The sequence below is a fragment of the Podarcis raffonei genome, chromosome 2, assembly GCF_027172205.1.
Source record: "Podarcis raffonei isolate rPodRaf1 chromosome 2, rPodRaf1.pri, whole genome shotgun sequence".
In the NCBI taxonomy this organism is placed as follows: domain Eukaryota; kingdom Metazoa; phylum Chordata; class Lepidosauria; order Squamata; family Lacertidae; genus Podarcis; species Podarcis raffonei.
The window spans coordinates 4,651,885-4,665,758 of record NC_070603.1 but is presented as its reverse complement, the minus strand read 5'-3'; the positions used below and the strand labels follow the sequence as shown (position 1 = coordinate 4,665,758).

Sequence of the window (13,874 nt, the reverse complement as noted above, 5' to 3'; positions counted from 1 at the left end):
CTGAGCAGTCCCCTTTTTGTGCACTTAATACCTCTGAGATCCCACTTCTACTCAGCTCAGAGACTGTGTGCGCGTATGAGTAGGGGCAGATTCGGATTGGAGGAGAAGCTCTCTCCTTACCACCACACCCCCATTCAACAAGACCTGAAATTTATCAACACAAGAATGGGAAACGTGCAGAGACCCAGTTCCTGTCGCTGTGGGAGCCCTTTTGTAGGAAATTATAGTTGTGGTTGGTCATCCTTCCTATCCAAAAGAACTTGCCACCTGCTGTTGGGTGTCTGAAAAGTGGGGAGGGGGGAATCAAAAGTAGGGGCGGTGTTTCTAATGGTGTTGGCCCTACTCTTTCCTCCACCACAGCAGCAGCAGCAGCTGAATTGGGCAGAGTGAGGCCTGGACACCGCCTCCACCTCCTGGGAGGCAGAGGGCAGCCAACCCCTTTCCGACCTTAGCAGTTCGTGCGTGCATCCGGATTTTGGGTGGGTGGGAAGGTGCCTGCTGGAATCGCCGCCCGAGGTTTCATTCCCGGCTTCGCCCCCTTCGCTGCAGGGAGAGCTGCCCTCCGAGAGGCGGCCGCCAAGTCGCCTTTTCTCTGCCCCCACCGCCCCGCTCGGAAGGCGAAGCTTCCCTAACTCCGGCAGAAGTTTGAACTGTCAAGAGGAGCTGGCGGGGTGGGCGAGGGTGGGCCACGGGCTCGCCTCCGGGCGCTGGCGGTCCCCGTGCCCGTGCCAAGTGCACCACCCGGCGCGCCTGCTGCCGAGAGTGCCCGGGGCCCCCTTGGCACTTACCTCGGTTCATGATGCCCCTTCCCCAGCTGCTGCTGCTCCTGCTGCCGCCGCCGCTGCAGGCTCCAACTTGTCCCCCGCCCTCCCGGGGCTCCGGGCGCGCCCCCCGCCGCGGCGGGTGCTGGGTGGGTGGGGGGTCAGGCTGCAGGGGCTCGCGGGTGCTCTCCGCCCCCACCCACCCCCAGCGCCTGTCTCGCTCGCTCCCTCCCCCCGGACTCGGTGCCAGGAAGAGGAGGGGGTTGAGCAAGGAGCTTCCTCCCTGGCATGCGCACTGGGGGCCGGGGTGGGGGTGGGGAGCAGCCCTGGGAATTCCGCTCCCGTCTTCCTCCGCTGCGCGCTCAGGGCGCACGAGCTGCGCTTGGCGCACGGGGCTCGGGGTAAAACGCGGCCCGGGGTTCGGGGGCTGAGTCGAAGTCCCGGCGCGGAAGCAGGAGCGGCGCTGCAGGATCCCTGTGGCGTCTTGTTTTAATACCGCGCCGTCCCTCTCTTCTCCTAAGGAGCGCTGGAAGTCAAGCTGCCCTCCGTGGCGCCCCGGCTGAGCCACAGAGCGGCTACAAAGTGGGGCGTGTGGGTTTTTGTTCAGAGTAGAAACCTCGGGGTCGCGTATTTCCTCGTCTCCCCGCCCCGGCATTGCACCGAGAAAGGGGCGCACTGTTCCAGTAGGACTAGTGGTGCAGCAGTTAAAAAACTGCTAAGCAGAGTCCGGTATGGTTTCTAATTGGATAGGGGACCGTGTGTTGAGATGCCTGCATTGCAGGGGGTTGGACTAGATGACCCTCTGGATCCCTTCCAAGTATGCAAACTTTGATTCAATTACTGTTTCACACCCACACCCCTATTCTTCTCTGCGACACACGCACACTCGGATAAGAAGTCAACAAAGTGTTGACAAAGTGTTGACTTCGTACAGAGTTGTGCAGAGCATTACAATGAGACTGTGCTTTCAAGTTACACCTACGATCTATACTGTGAAGACACAGCAGGTCAAGGATTGCCCGTGAGAGACCAGAGAACCAAGTTTGTCCATATCACAATGCAAGAAGTGGCAGCAACTTTGAAGGGAGGATTTAATACCTAAGTCTTGGGATATTAAGTGTACTCGATTGAACTATGCAACTATGTGGTGGGAGGAGAGAATGTTGCCTCCATACACAGACTGTCCACTTACTTGAACACTGTTGCCAACAGAAAGCTGAACTCACAGTTCATGTTAAGAAACATCAGAATTGCCTTGCTGGGTCAAAGCATAGGTCCATCGGTTTCTGTGAAACTCACAAACAGGTCCCAGCTCTCCTCAGCTGCTTGGCCCCAGCATCAGCATTTGGAGGTGCCCTGCCTATCAATGTGGCAAGCTCCATTTAGCTGTTGTGACTAGTAACAGTTCATAGACCAGTCCACTATGATTAGTTACACTTTACAGCAAGCTTCACCAGCTGTTTTTGTCTACAGATCCCTTCATCCTGACCAATGGTTTGAGTTGTAATAAAAAAAAATCCAGAAGGCACCTGATTGGGGAAGGTTGTGCTAAACCAGGGGTGGGGAAATTGTGACCCTTAGATGTTGTTGAACTCTAGCCAATGAGGCTACTGGTCAGGGGTGATGGTCCTTGCCACTCCTTGTGTCAGTGATCCTTGTGTGTGGTAGTGCTTATGACTATAAACATGGTATGATTACCTTAGAAAAGTAAGGAACAAGCTGGCAGTCTAAGACCCGGTTTACATGGGCAGGGGTATGAAAGGCTGGTACAGGTTGGTACACACATGACCCTGTTGGGTATTAAATATTAAAGTACTGAAAAGGAAATCTAAGTATTACACATGCAGCTTATGAAAGACATAGCAGAACATTAGTCAGGGACTGAAAGGGTGCGGGAAGTGGACACTGGGATTTGGGACACTTGCAGGGCACACAATTTATGGGATAAGCAGGGAGTCATATGAGAACAGCTGGCATAGTAAATGGAGAGAAACCTGCAGTTATGGTTCAGGGGGCCCCAGCTGGCAACATCTGAGTCATGTTTGGTGGTATAGCAGGAAATCACTTTAATGAGGCCCAATAAATCACCTATGTCCAGTCCTCATCCTGCCACAAACTCCCAGTGTGATCCTAATCAGAATAAGTCTCATGTTGGAGTTGGAGGAATCTACTTCGCATGAAGGACTCCCATGCAACTCCCACGTTCAAAAGGCTTATTTGAGTCAAGTCTATGGATGGTTCACTACAGCAGACACAGCTAGTCTGAGTGACCCAGAGATCTGCCATAATGAAGTCACAAATTGGTGCATCTCATTTCAATGGACCTGCTCCCAATGGAATCCAAGCAGAACAATGGAGATGGAAAAGGTGGGGGCAATTACTAGTAGACTATAGTAGACTAAAGGATGCTTTGTTATTAAACCATTAGCCAGGGGGAAAACTAGGCTTTATTTCACGCAGGTCAAAGGCCCAGTTTGGCACAGATACCTCCAGTATTTGAATCTGGATTTGAATTTGACTCTTTGGTTTAAATCTGTGTAGGTTTTAAATGACACAGAGCAGGGGTTGTCAAATTATGTTCAGCAGAGCACTGTTTGTGTAGCTTATGTGGAGTCCTCAGTGAGATCGGTAATGGAAGGTGAGGCTACTTCCAAGTCAGTTTTGCCTGCCCGTTTACCCACAACCAATCGTCCTCTGCAAAGTTGCATTAGGCATGTTTGACAGTGTACTCTTAGTTAGCATGGGCCTAGCTCACCAAGCTCACACAGAGTATGCAGACTAGAGTGGCCCCAGAATCTTCCACAACATGCACGAGTTTCAGGGAAGACAGAGAAGTGTTCCGTGGCAGACAAGTAGATGAACAAAGGATTCACTGAAGACAGAACATCTGACAACAGCAGTAACTGGTCATGAAAGCTCAGGAACTGAATGAAATACAACTGGGAGATCAACAATATCAACATTGCATGTCTACGGAAGGTGACCTTCAAAAGCAATTCTAACTCCTCTTATTTAAATGTTCAGCCCTGTTTAACAAATCCAAGTAGCACTCCCATTTTGGTGTTTTGCTTGAAAATTACATTCATTTTGATGAAACCCTTATTAAAGATTTAGGACTGGCATCTGGTATATTGTTTTAGGCAATTTTTAAGTAAAATAGTAAGCGTGGATACTGAATGGACTTTATTGTATGACCTAAAATAGCAAGTCTGACAGCTACTTATGTTAAGTAGCCTTAACTGTCACACCAGGACCAATTATGGAGGAACTCTTTAACCTGAACCCATTTTGTGGGGGGAGAAGTGAGGCAGTTGCTAAATGTTCCTGTTTTATGTTTCTCTTTCCAGACCATCACCACCTCTGTAACCAGGGTGGGATAATCTTAATGTGGTGTGCACATGCTCATAAGAAGTCTGACAATTTGTCATTTGAAATCTTAAGACACATTACATGGAAGCAAATCAAACTGTTAGAACTGGGCTGCACTTCGCTACCTCCTCTCTTTTCGTCTTATGAGATTCCTCCTCCTGGAGGCATGTTTAGAAATTGTATTTTTTAGGAATGCAACACTGCATTATTTAACTAGATTAATTTCTTTTAAAAAAACACTTATGAACAATAAAAAGTTAGTCCACAGGCAAAAACGTTCCTATATCCTTTTAAATGTGTGTAGGGGTTCTTATTATGCACTTTGTGGTTTTATTCTGTATTTTATACCATGAACCGCCCTGAGATCTTTGCATGTAATATATATTTTTTAATTGTTAATTATTATTTTTAATAGAACTACAAGTACACGGGCGGAATTCAGCTCCTTAAAAGGTATTCCTCCTCCTTTCTCACACAGGAGGGAGATGCCCATTGAGATGGCCGCCTGCTGTGACCACCTTAAAAACAAAGAAATGTGGTTTTCCCCCATTCCAGAACCCTTGTTTTATTCACATGCATTTATTACATAAAGCTGACACGGCGAACAGACTTTAAGGTTTCTCTGGTCGAGCAGCGAATTATTTTGCTAAGCGCTTTGTCGTTGTTGCCGCTGTCGCTCGTCACTCGCTCCGCCTGGAAGGCCGCAGCCGGGCCAGTGCGCGGCCCGCAGGCGCCGCTTCCGCTCCTTCCCCGGGGAGGCCTGGCCCTTTAACGGAGCGGCGGGCGGGGCGTGACGTCACGAGGCTTTCCCAGCGGCCCTCCCCTCCCCCCGCCCGGCCTCCTCGAGGCAGCTGGGCCTAGTCCCTTCTGAGGGCGCTCTGGCAGTTGGCGGGTGGCCGGGCGGGGCGAGGGAGCCCGGCGCGCCCGGTGTGAGAGGAGCCCTGAGAGGCCCAAGGTCGCGGCTCGGGCCTCGGCCTCGTCCGCCGGTTACCAGGACGTTGCATCACCCTCCCCGCATGACTCACCTCCTTCAGACTCGTGACCCTGACGGAGGGAGGGAGAGGGGAGGAGTCACTTCCGGGGGCGACGCGGCAGTCTCCACCCGCCCTTGGGGAGGCGGGGCGCGGCGGAAGGGCGGCGGCGGTTGGGCGGGCGCGCTCCGCCCGAGGCAGGGCCCGGCGCCGCCGATTGGCCGCGGGTGGCGCAAGGGTTGCGTCATGCGGGGGCGGTGGGCGGGGCCGCGCTCGAAGGACCAGCCTGAGCCGAGGACGCGCTTGGCAGTTGGAAGCCGGCAGCCGCGCAGCGAGGAAGAGAATGAGCCGCGAGGGGAGGATGAGCCGAAGCCAGCAGTTGGGGGACCGGATCGCGGGAGAGAAGGGGCCGCGGAGGAAGGTGCGAGGGGAGCGGGGAGGGGGATCTTCGGCGCCGCTCACTGAAGGAACTTGGTTACCTTCTTTCTCCCTGCTTCGCAAGTAAAGATATGCTTGGTTTTTTGAGGAGGGGTCTCCGCGTTGCTCCTAGAACTGGGAAGAGAAAGGGGGGAAATAGCCCCCGCCCAGACTTCATTCAGAGTTTGAGCCCCCGGCAGCGTGGCTCCCACTGTCCCCCCAACACGCAGGTAGGAGGAGGCACTCTGCTCTTAACTGGGTGCCCCTAAAAGCGACTCGACCATTAAGCCCTTGCTTTCCCCCCAACCCCGCTCTCCACACAAAGAGAGCAAAAAGCTCGATGGACGGGCCTGCTTACTTTAACGGCGAGAATGAAAAAATAAAGATGTAAGAGGCTTTATTCGTAGTTCTTAGGGGTGCTGATGTGTAAAGAAGGGTGCCTCCATTAAAAAAACCCATTAAGCAAAAATACAACTGAGGGAATTGCAAGTTTAGCAATGAATTCAGTGAACGTGGGCACAGCTTTTTTATTTTAAAAATTGTGCTGGGAACCCTGTTTTTTCATTGCCTTTTGCTGGCATTGATATATTTCAGTGTTACTGTATCTGCTCAGCTAACGGAAGGAAGATAGCTGCTGTACTGGGTGGTGGACAAACCCCCTAAATTTTCCTAGTTCGCTTCACTTCCAACATGGAGAGGGAAGCACTTACTGGTTTTGTGTGCTAAAATAGCTTGGAATTATGGGCTCCCTGCCCGCTCTTGAGGCTACATCCTTTCAGACAGCTGTATGTACTGTTGGTTTCTGCCAAGAGATGTTGGAGCGCAGCCTTTTTCACTGCGAGCAGCTCTGTGGGTTTAGAAAACAAAATCTGCCTTCTGTGAGAATTTAGGGGTGCCTCAGAGGAGAGGGAAGCAGGATGCCCCAGTTCTCACTTATGCAAGCAGTAGTAGCCCCTGTAAAAGACTGCAAAGCTGCCTGCTGGGGCACGCGGATGACTTGAAATGCCTGTTCGCATGGCTCCTTGGGGATCCTTTTCTCCCCTAACAGGCTGCATAACAGTTCCTGGATCCCCAACTCTTCTGGTTTGTTGCATCACTCAGGGCTGATGAAAACCTGTGGTGCATCCCTGGTGCATGCTGCATTCCTGTGGGGTTCATGCCACTGTTGCTGCTGCCTTGCTCTTCAACTCAGGGCAGTGCATGGTGTCCTTTGATCTGTCTAGAGGACCCTTGCAGAAGAAACAGGGGGTAAAGTCTCTGTACACAGAGAGATAAGTGGCCTTCTGACAATTTTCTTAAAACAATATTTCAGGCAGCTTAATTTCAGGACCTTTGCATTTTGTCAAGAGGTAGTCTCTATACAAATCATAGGTTTAAAAAAATTGTGAGGCCATATCCTGGATCGTCCAAGGTCTTGAGCAGTGCCATACAGTGGGTAGAGTTGGACCTGTGTCAAAACCTCTTCTCATCTGTTAAGTTCATTTGGTGACCTTTGGCCAGTCACTAGCTCAGCCTCACCTATTGGGCAAAGAAAGCTCAATGGAAATAATTGTATGCTGTGCCAGGTTTTTGGATGGGTGGGATACTAATATAATACATTTCTCTCTCATAGTTCTCCCAGCTGCACAATGGATGCATAGGGAGTGATAAATCTAAAATGAGCCTCAATTTTGTTGTCGAAAAGGGCCTGAGCATAGAACTTCACAGTATCAGCTGCAGCCAATAACACAACCATTACAAGGGGAAAGTCATGGGTTATCTGCATTTGGCAGTCTCTAATTCTGCCAGGTTCTGTTATTTCAGAGCACCGAGACTTCAGAGACCCTTAGGTACACTACTTTATTGAAAGGGATCAATGCAGTGCATTGCTTCTTCAATTTATGTTGCCTCTGGGGTTGGAAGGAGGAAGGAGATAGTTTCCAAGCATGTGAGAGCAATGGACACTCCCTTCAAAAACTAGAAGCAAAGCACAGTACAGTATCTTAAGAACTGATGGAAACAATCTGAAAGAGGGCTGTGCCACAGCGCCATTCCACCTTGCTGCATAGCTTAAAGTGATAGGTGTTGCCTGGGTATATTTTTCTCTGCTACCTCTGCAGTGGAAATGGAACAAGATCAGATCTTTATGCGGTGACATCAGTAGTCAAAATAATAAGTCTCACCTCTTGTTCCCACAGCTTCGAATGAAAAATCGCATCCTAATACACCATCACACTTGAAAACTGGTAAGAATAATTTATTCTGATTTCTACAATGAATAAAAAAAAGGAAGGCACTTAGACTTCATAGAGTGAGGTGTACGGCACTCCTACAGGCAGTCCGTGTATTTAGACAACACATGTTGGACTTTGGATGAAGGGGCTGCAGTCGTTTTGCTTGAATGTAAGGACTGTTGAACTCAAGTAGGGCTGAACCTCCGGAGTTAACATTCATTGTGTTTGTGTCACAGCCTGTCAGTTTCTATGACAGACACAGTATCTGACTGCAGCTTCATTGATGCAAACAGGTACTTGTTTAGCCAAGCAGAGAAATGCAGTGGGATGTAATGGGCATTGGGAGAATGGGGTGCATGGAACTAACAGTGCAAGTAAGTAACTTGTTCCTATTTAACCATTGCCAGAACATTGAGAGTTGGCTGGCCTTTGTTCATGTGAACGCAGCTCTGGCCATCCCAGGTCTACCATAAGTGAAACCATAAAACCCTAGTTTAAGATTTAGGGGGGAACCAGAGCAATGTTTTGTTTTGTTTTGAGAGGGGGGTGGCTGAAGGAGATGAAGTTCTGTGAGCAGGAGTCCGCTCACATGATTTTGGATACAACCCTGTATTTGCATGGTGCTTCCTCCCTTGATGGAACTCAAGGTTGCATTTAGCTGTGTCCTGGGAATTATTCTATCTGTGCATTAATTAGGTTCCACCTTGTTTAGTTTCAGTTGCTGTACTTCAGGCCATAGCCCAGGAACCTGTGTCTGGACTGCATCTTAAAACAGACAGTATTCCTTACAATGTCTTCTTAGGTATTACTTTAAAAGAAGGCTTTACCTCCACTGGGACAAATCTGTAAAACAGAACCCTAATCAGCGTTATCTCGTGATTCTATGATTATATCTCAGAGCAAGGGAGAAACCATTTCTGTTTTCTGCTGTGTTCCAGGACATCTCCTGGAGAAAAGCAGCTGACACAAACATCTTTTTTTAAAAAACAAATAAATAAGCAACTGTGTATCATGCTTCTAGAAAAGAATTTGTATGACTTCCATTGCTCAGCAGGTTATCCATGCCTTGCCCTCTAGCCCCCTCACCTCCAGGTGATGATGGACTCTTTACCTGCCATCAGCCCCAGCCAGCATGGCCAATAGTAAGGTATGACGGGAGTTGTAGTTCAGCAGCAACTGAAGACCCACGTTCCCCCTTGCCTTCTTCTAGACTAGTCTGTGTTATAATCACCAAGTCAGAGTAATGCAACTGAAGAATGGTACTTCTACTCAAGTCATGTTCCAGCCTGCCCCAAGGCCACAAAGAAAGGAAATGCTTAACATCTGAGGTTGCAGGAATGCTTGGCTTGGCACTCACAGACTGTCTTGTGACAGTGACTCAGCTCTTATTTCCAGCATGAGAGATTTCCAGTGTGAAAGGTACTGAGATGTTAACATCTGTGCTGGTCTCCCTGGGCAGGATACCTTATGTCCCTAGGAAAGGTCATGAATATGAGATGTGCACACTGTAGCCAGCCATGCAGAGAAACACCAATTTCCTAAACTAGTTTTAAAAACATCCTTTGAATAAGGAAAGTAACTTCAAAAACCCTGTAAGGCACATGTGGCAGTGGAAGTCTTCAGGGACACACCCACAGATGGTGCACTTGTACAGTGTGATATTTGCTCAGAGGCAAGTCCCACTGTTGAGTGAGTTTTCCTCTTAAGTACATATAGCAGAAAAGGGGAACCTGTGGCTGTTCAGATGTTATTGGGCTCCTATCAACCACAGCTAGCATAGTGATGTTCAACGACAACGGGAGCTGCATATGGAGGACTACAGGTTCCCCACCATAGGAGTGTAGCCACATCGTAATTGTAGGCTACAAGCTTCATTGGCTTGATGTGCATATCAAGACTATTGGGTGGCATCTGTCTGTTTTGAGAGACAGTGGAGTATTACTGAGCCAATAGCAACATTTATTGAATTGGAATGGGTTTGAGTACTTCAGGGAGTTATTTGTCAAGTCAGTAAGTTGTGTTTTAAGATGGGCTCAGGAGTGACACTGGAAGCTCAGCCATCTATATTTTTGGAAAGTGGTTTTTATGGTTATGATGCATTTAAACACCACCTGAGATATCATCACCAAATTTCTGCATGGTGGTTCCAGAGATAAAGGAGAAAGGTATTCTATGTTTGAATACATTTGGACACCATTTTGAATCAAAATGAGACTCAACCTTTCAAAACTGCACTATTTTTTTGGTTTCTTAGAATTCCCAATCAACACTCAATATGAAATAGTTTCCAAACAGCTAATAGCAACATCATTTCTAAATTGGTGACACCTTTTGTGGTCTTTCAGCTCTATAACTAAAAGGTGTGAACCAAAAGTAGCCATCTTGTAGTAATGATCCATCTCAGCACTCTTGGTGGCCTGTAATCCTTTAATTGTGCTGTGCTTGCATTAGATTTTTTTCTAAGAGCTCTCCCAGTGAGGTTAGGCCACAGAATGGTACCAAGCCATCCTCCTTGTCAGTGCAGAATAGGAGGCTGTCTTTCCGGTAGAATGAGGCACACCTCTTGCATCCTGTTCCCATGTGAAAGCTAGTGCTGTTTGAACGGCAGAAAGTGGATGGGGGAGATGCTCTACCCAGTCATTTCTATAGCACAGCCCCTTTTTTATCTGGCATTCATTGTCAAGGAGCAGGGAGACCCTGGCTCAAATCCCCATTCAGCCATGAAGCTTACTTGGGCCAGTCACTCTCAGCCTGACTTAATTCACAGGGATAAAAGGTATCCCTGGATAAAATGGCAGGCAGGGGAAGAACCTCAAGGGAGCTCAAGGTGGCTTACAAGGAATGGTGGGATAAAAAAGCAATGACAAACAGGTTTCCAGGGCTCTTTTCTTTTTTGGGTAACAAATGGATAGGGGTCTCCTTGTAATGAAATCCAGGGCTCCTTGTGTTTTCCTATTGACCTAGAACAACTCAGTGGGGTATGGGGGCTCTGCACACCCCTCCACCCTCCCTGTGAATTTGTATTGCTAGCCCAGGTCTCTTGACACACACCCCATCCTCCTTTCTTTCAGACAGTGTTGGCTGTACCTGAACCATGATGGCAGAATCACTGCCCTTCTCTGTGGGCACCCCAGTGCCCCCGTGGGAGCTGGAGGCCTGGTATGAGGACTTGCAGGAGGTGCTCTCCTTGGATGTAACCAGCAGGACAGGCCCCCCAGTAGGGGGACAGGAGCAGGTGAGAAAAGGGAGGAAAGCAACTTTCCTAGCATCTTGTATGTCTCTTGTGTACAGCATCCCAGAGGTGGCTAGATTTCCCCCTTAGAGTTTTCTAATTCTTCTTCCATTGGCTCTGTATCACACTTTGCTTCACTTGTCCTCCCAAACCATTAAAAAAAACCCCATGAAAAAACAAAATTAGTGTGGTACCTTTAAATTTGGGGAACCTGGCAAGGATCTGTTTTACCACTTACGCTATGCAGAAATTTGATAATCTTAACATGCTATATAGTTTTCATTATAGCCTATTCATAATGATGGTAGAGAAACATTGGAGCAAATCCTGTCATGCAGAAGAGGTAGATTATTTCTGGAATTGATGGGGTGGGGGTGTCCAATACCAACTACTCCACATGACACAGATGGGCTGTCAAGCCTTATCTTTTATGTTGTGTCATTCACCTTTCACATGCCCATTAGTGGGGGGAGGGGGTTGGGGGGGTGCCTATAGGCTAACTTCCCTAGATAATACATACCTCTTTCTGTGCTCTTAGGTGTGCACTGTAGTTTCTATTATAGCTTAGAAACTGCTTTCTGTACACAAAAGCAAAGCAAATAAATGTGTGTATCTCATGCTTTCTTGCAAGGAGCTCAGGGGACTTTCCCCACTTTTTAATCCTAACAACCTTGTGAGGCAGCGACAAGTCCAAGGCTGCCCCAGTGAAGATGGATCAGAAACCCTGGTCTTTGTAGGCTAGGGATCACGCTGGCTTTAGGAGATGAAGGCAAATAGTAGCTCTCACCATCTTTCCATTTTCCTACAGAAGGAGTTTGATGGTGTTGACAGCACTGCTCTGCTGTGGAACCTGGATGCTTCCAATCCCTTGGAGCCCAGTGGAAGTGAAGCAGTTGGAAACTGTGAGCTGGACCCTGATCTCACAGCTCAACTCCTGGAACTGCTAGCTGAGGAGCCTGCGGGACCTGCTGAGTCAGACTCCAGCCACAGTTCCCCAGTGCAGACTGGGACAGATGATGATGAGGGGGTGTCTACTAGCCGGAAGAGGAAGCATGGTGGACAGCCCCATGGAGGCAAGAGGCAGCGGGGCAGAGAGCGGGAGCAGGAGAATGAGCGCAGAGTGGCCGAGCTGATGGCCCACAATGAGCACCTCCAGAAAGAAATAGAGCGCTTGACTGCAGAGGTGGAAGCAACAAGAGCAGCACTTATCCAGCGTATGGTGAGCCTCAAGACTTAATGGATCTGGAGAACTTCCTTCCTGCACTGATGACTCACTTGCCATGGACCAAACAGAGCAATGCTTCACTGCTCCCAGCTTTAGCATTTATGACTTTAAACAACATGCTAAAAAAGAAAGTGTCAAGCACTTTTCAATACAACAGAATAAACATTACCATCGCCTGGTAGGCTGGGGCTGTTCCATAGACTAACTCTGCAACATTACCTAATGGGGGACTCAGATTGCTTATTTGTACTCTGGTTTAGTGAGCCTGCCTTGTTGAACTGAAATATAAAAGGTGATCATGCAACTAGACTGTGCCAGGCTATATATACCAGAGGAAAGCCATCTGGATGAGACTGCCTCTGCCAACCAGGCTTGTTCTTAACATAACCACCACCACTTCACTTGTGAAGAAAAATGCGCGACAAAAAGCATGTATGTATGAGTCCAATAATAGCTTTTGCATTTATAGGTACAGTATGTATTTAACCAATAAAATATTTATTTCTCACCATATAATCAAAACATTTCAAAGGATTCTGAATTTTTCATAAATGGGATTACAAAATAGGAAAAGGGGCTACAGCAAAATAATTTAATGTTGTGAGAAAGTGAGAAACTCTCCCATTGCTGAAATACAGCGAGCCAAGTGTCTGGGCAAGAGATGCTGCCTGCCTGACAATTCACTTTCTCTTTTTCGCTTTTCCCTCAGCCAAGTTGAGCTGCTTCTGTAGTTCTGCTAATTTTGAGACTGCAGCATCAACCTGCTTCTTCTCAGCATTCTGAGCCTTCAGCTGCTGCACGTAGTTATCCTAGAGAGAGAAATGAGCGGTAAAATATTGCACTCTTGCACAAACAGGAAGCAGGTTGAAGCCTGCAAGGCAAGAGTCCTGAAACACTGCAAGTTACAGTAGCTGGGACCTGCAGCCAACATGCTGCTCTGTAGAGTGCATTTTGTTCTGTCAGCCTTACTGCATCCCTCATCACAAGTAAAGCATGCTGCCTCCTTAACTTTTCTATAAAGGTGGCTTTTGCCAGGCCTCTATGCCATCTCTGCCCTCATGATACAAGTACTCCTGTTTCCAGGCCTAGTGCAAAATGGTGTCTCCCCTTCCCCCGTGTAATACTTAAGGAAAACACAAACCAAATTAAACAGCACTGCTTTGCAGAAAGTGATTTTCAGCTAGTGCAACCCATGCTTGATGCTTATACTAGTCATCGTTTCTAAGTGGAACTTCACTCTTTCTGGAGGGAACCTCAAGGAAATGTGGCCCTCTAGGACTTTGTGACCCTTAGAGCTCTCTCCACCTGTCCCAAGCCACACCTTTCACTGCCTCTATTTTACAAGGCTATTAGGCTGTGAACTGCGGGAGGCAGTGGAAGACAGAAGTGCCTGGCGTGCTCTGGTCCATGGGGTCACGAAGAGTTGGACACGACTAAACAACAACAACATTAGGCTGTGAATAAAGCCTCAGTAAACGCAGACTAAAGCTGTCAGCAAATCTTGCTCCATTTTATCACTTTTCTATGTCTTAGTGAACCATGTGTGTTTGCTGGTTGCCAGTGCTTTTCATTACTGCATGGGATAGGAAACTATTTTAAAAATAGTTCACAAGCCGTTTTTTTAATGTTTAAAATGCAGCCTCCCCCAACCTGGTGCACGCCACGTTTTGAACTATATTGCCCATC

At 48.1% G+C, this 13,874-nt stretch overlaps 3 protein-coding genes across 5 annotated transcripts in view; 1 reads left to right on the top strand and 2 right to left on the bottom strand.

Annotated features, from left to right (window-relative positions):
- The window catches only part of MBD6 (methyl-CpG binding domain protein 6), a 28,472-nt gene extending 27,424 nt beyond the window's left edge, over window positions 1-1,048 (bottom strand). Inside the window, exon 1 of the mRNA XM_053370744.1 lies at window positions 789-1,048. The gene's annotated coding sequence lies outside the window, so the exon portion shown is untranslated. The remainder of the gene's footprint in view (window positions 1-788) is intronic.
- Window positions 1,049-5,370: 4,322 nt separating this feature from the next.
- On the top strand, window positions 5,371-12,712 carry DDIT3 (DNA damage inducible transcript 3). 2 transcript variants are annotated; one of them, XM_053370729.1, is made up of 4 exons: window positions 5,371-5,522; window positions 7,696-7,743; window positions 10,803-10,966; window positions 11,775-12,712. In XM_053370729.1, exons 3-4 carry the CDS (start codon window positions 10,826-10,828, stop codon window positions 12,198-12,200), a joined length of 567 nt encoding a protein of 188 aa, XP_053226704.1. In that variant the 5' UTR covers window positions 5,371-5,522; window positions 7,696-7,743; window positions 10,803-10,825; the 3' UTR covers window positions 12,201-12,712. The 2 variants fall into 2 exon arrangements, with proteins under 2 accessions (XP_053226704.1, XP_053226695.1); XM_053370720.1 differs by having other exon boundaries at window positions 5,375-5,522; window positions 11,772-12,712.
- MARS1 (methionyl-tRNA synthetase 1) overlaps window positions 12,666-13,874 on the bottom strand; it is a 30,316-nt gene continuing 29,107 nt past the window's right edge. For both annotated transcript variants that reach the window (XM_053370700.1, XM_053370708.1), the window contains one exon: window positions 12,666-12,997. In XM_053370700.1, coding sequence (XP_053226675.1) covers window positions 12,869-12,997 — 129 coding nt within the window. In that variant the 3' untranslated portion in view covers window positions 12,666-12,868. The remainder of the gene's footprint in view (window positions 12,998-13,874) is intronic.

Excerpts from the sequence above, each read along its gene's own strand:
- DDIT3 (XM_053370720.1), top strand. The coding sequence starts at position 10,826 with ATGATGGCAGAATCACTGCCCTTCTCTGTGGGCACCCCAGTGCCCCCG. Across the intron at positions 10,967-11,771 it reads CAGTAGGGGGACAGGAGCAG|AAGGAGTTTGATGGTGTTGA; the intron begins GTGAGAAAAGGG and ends ATTTTCCTACAG.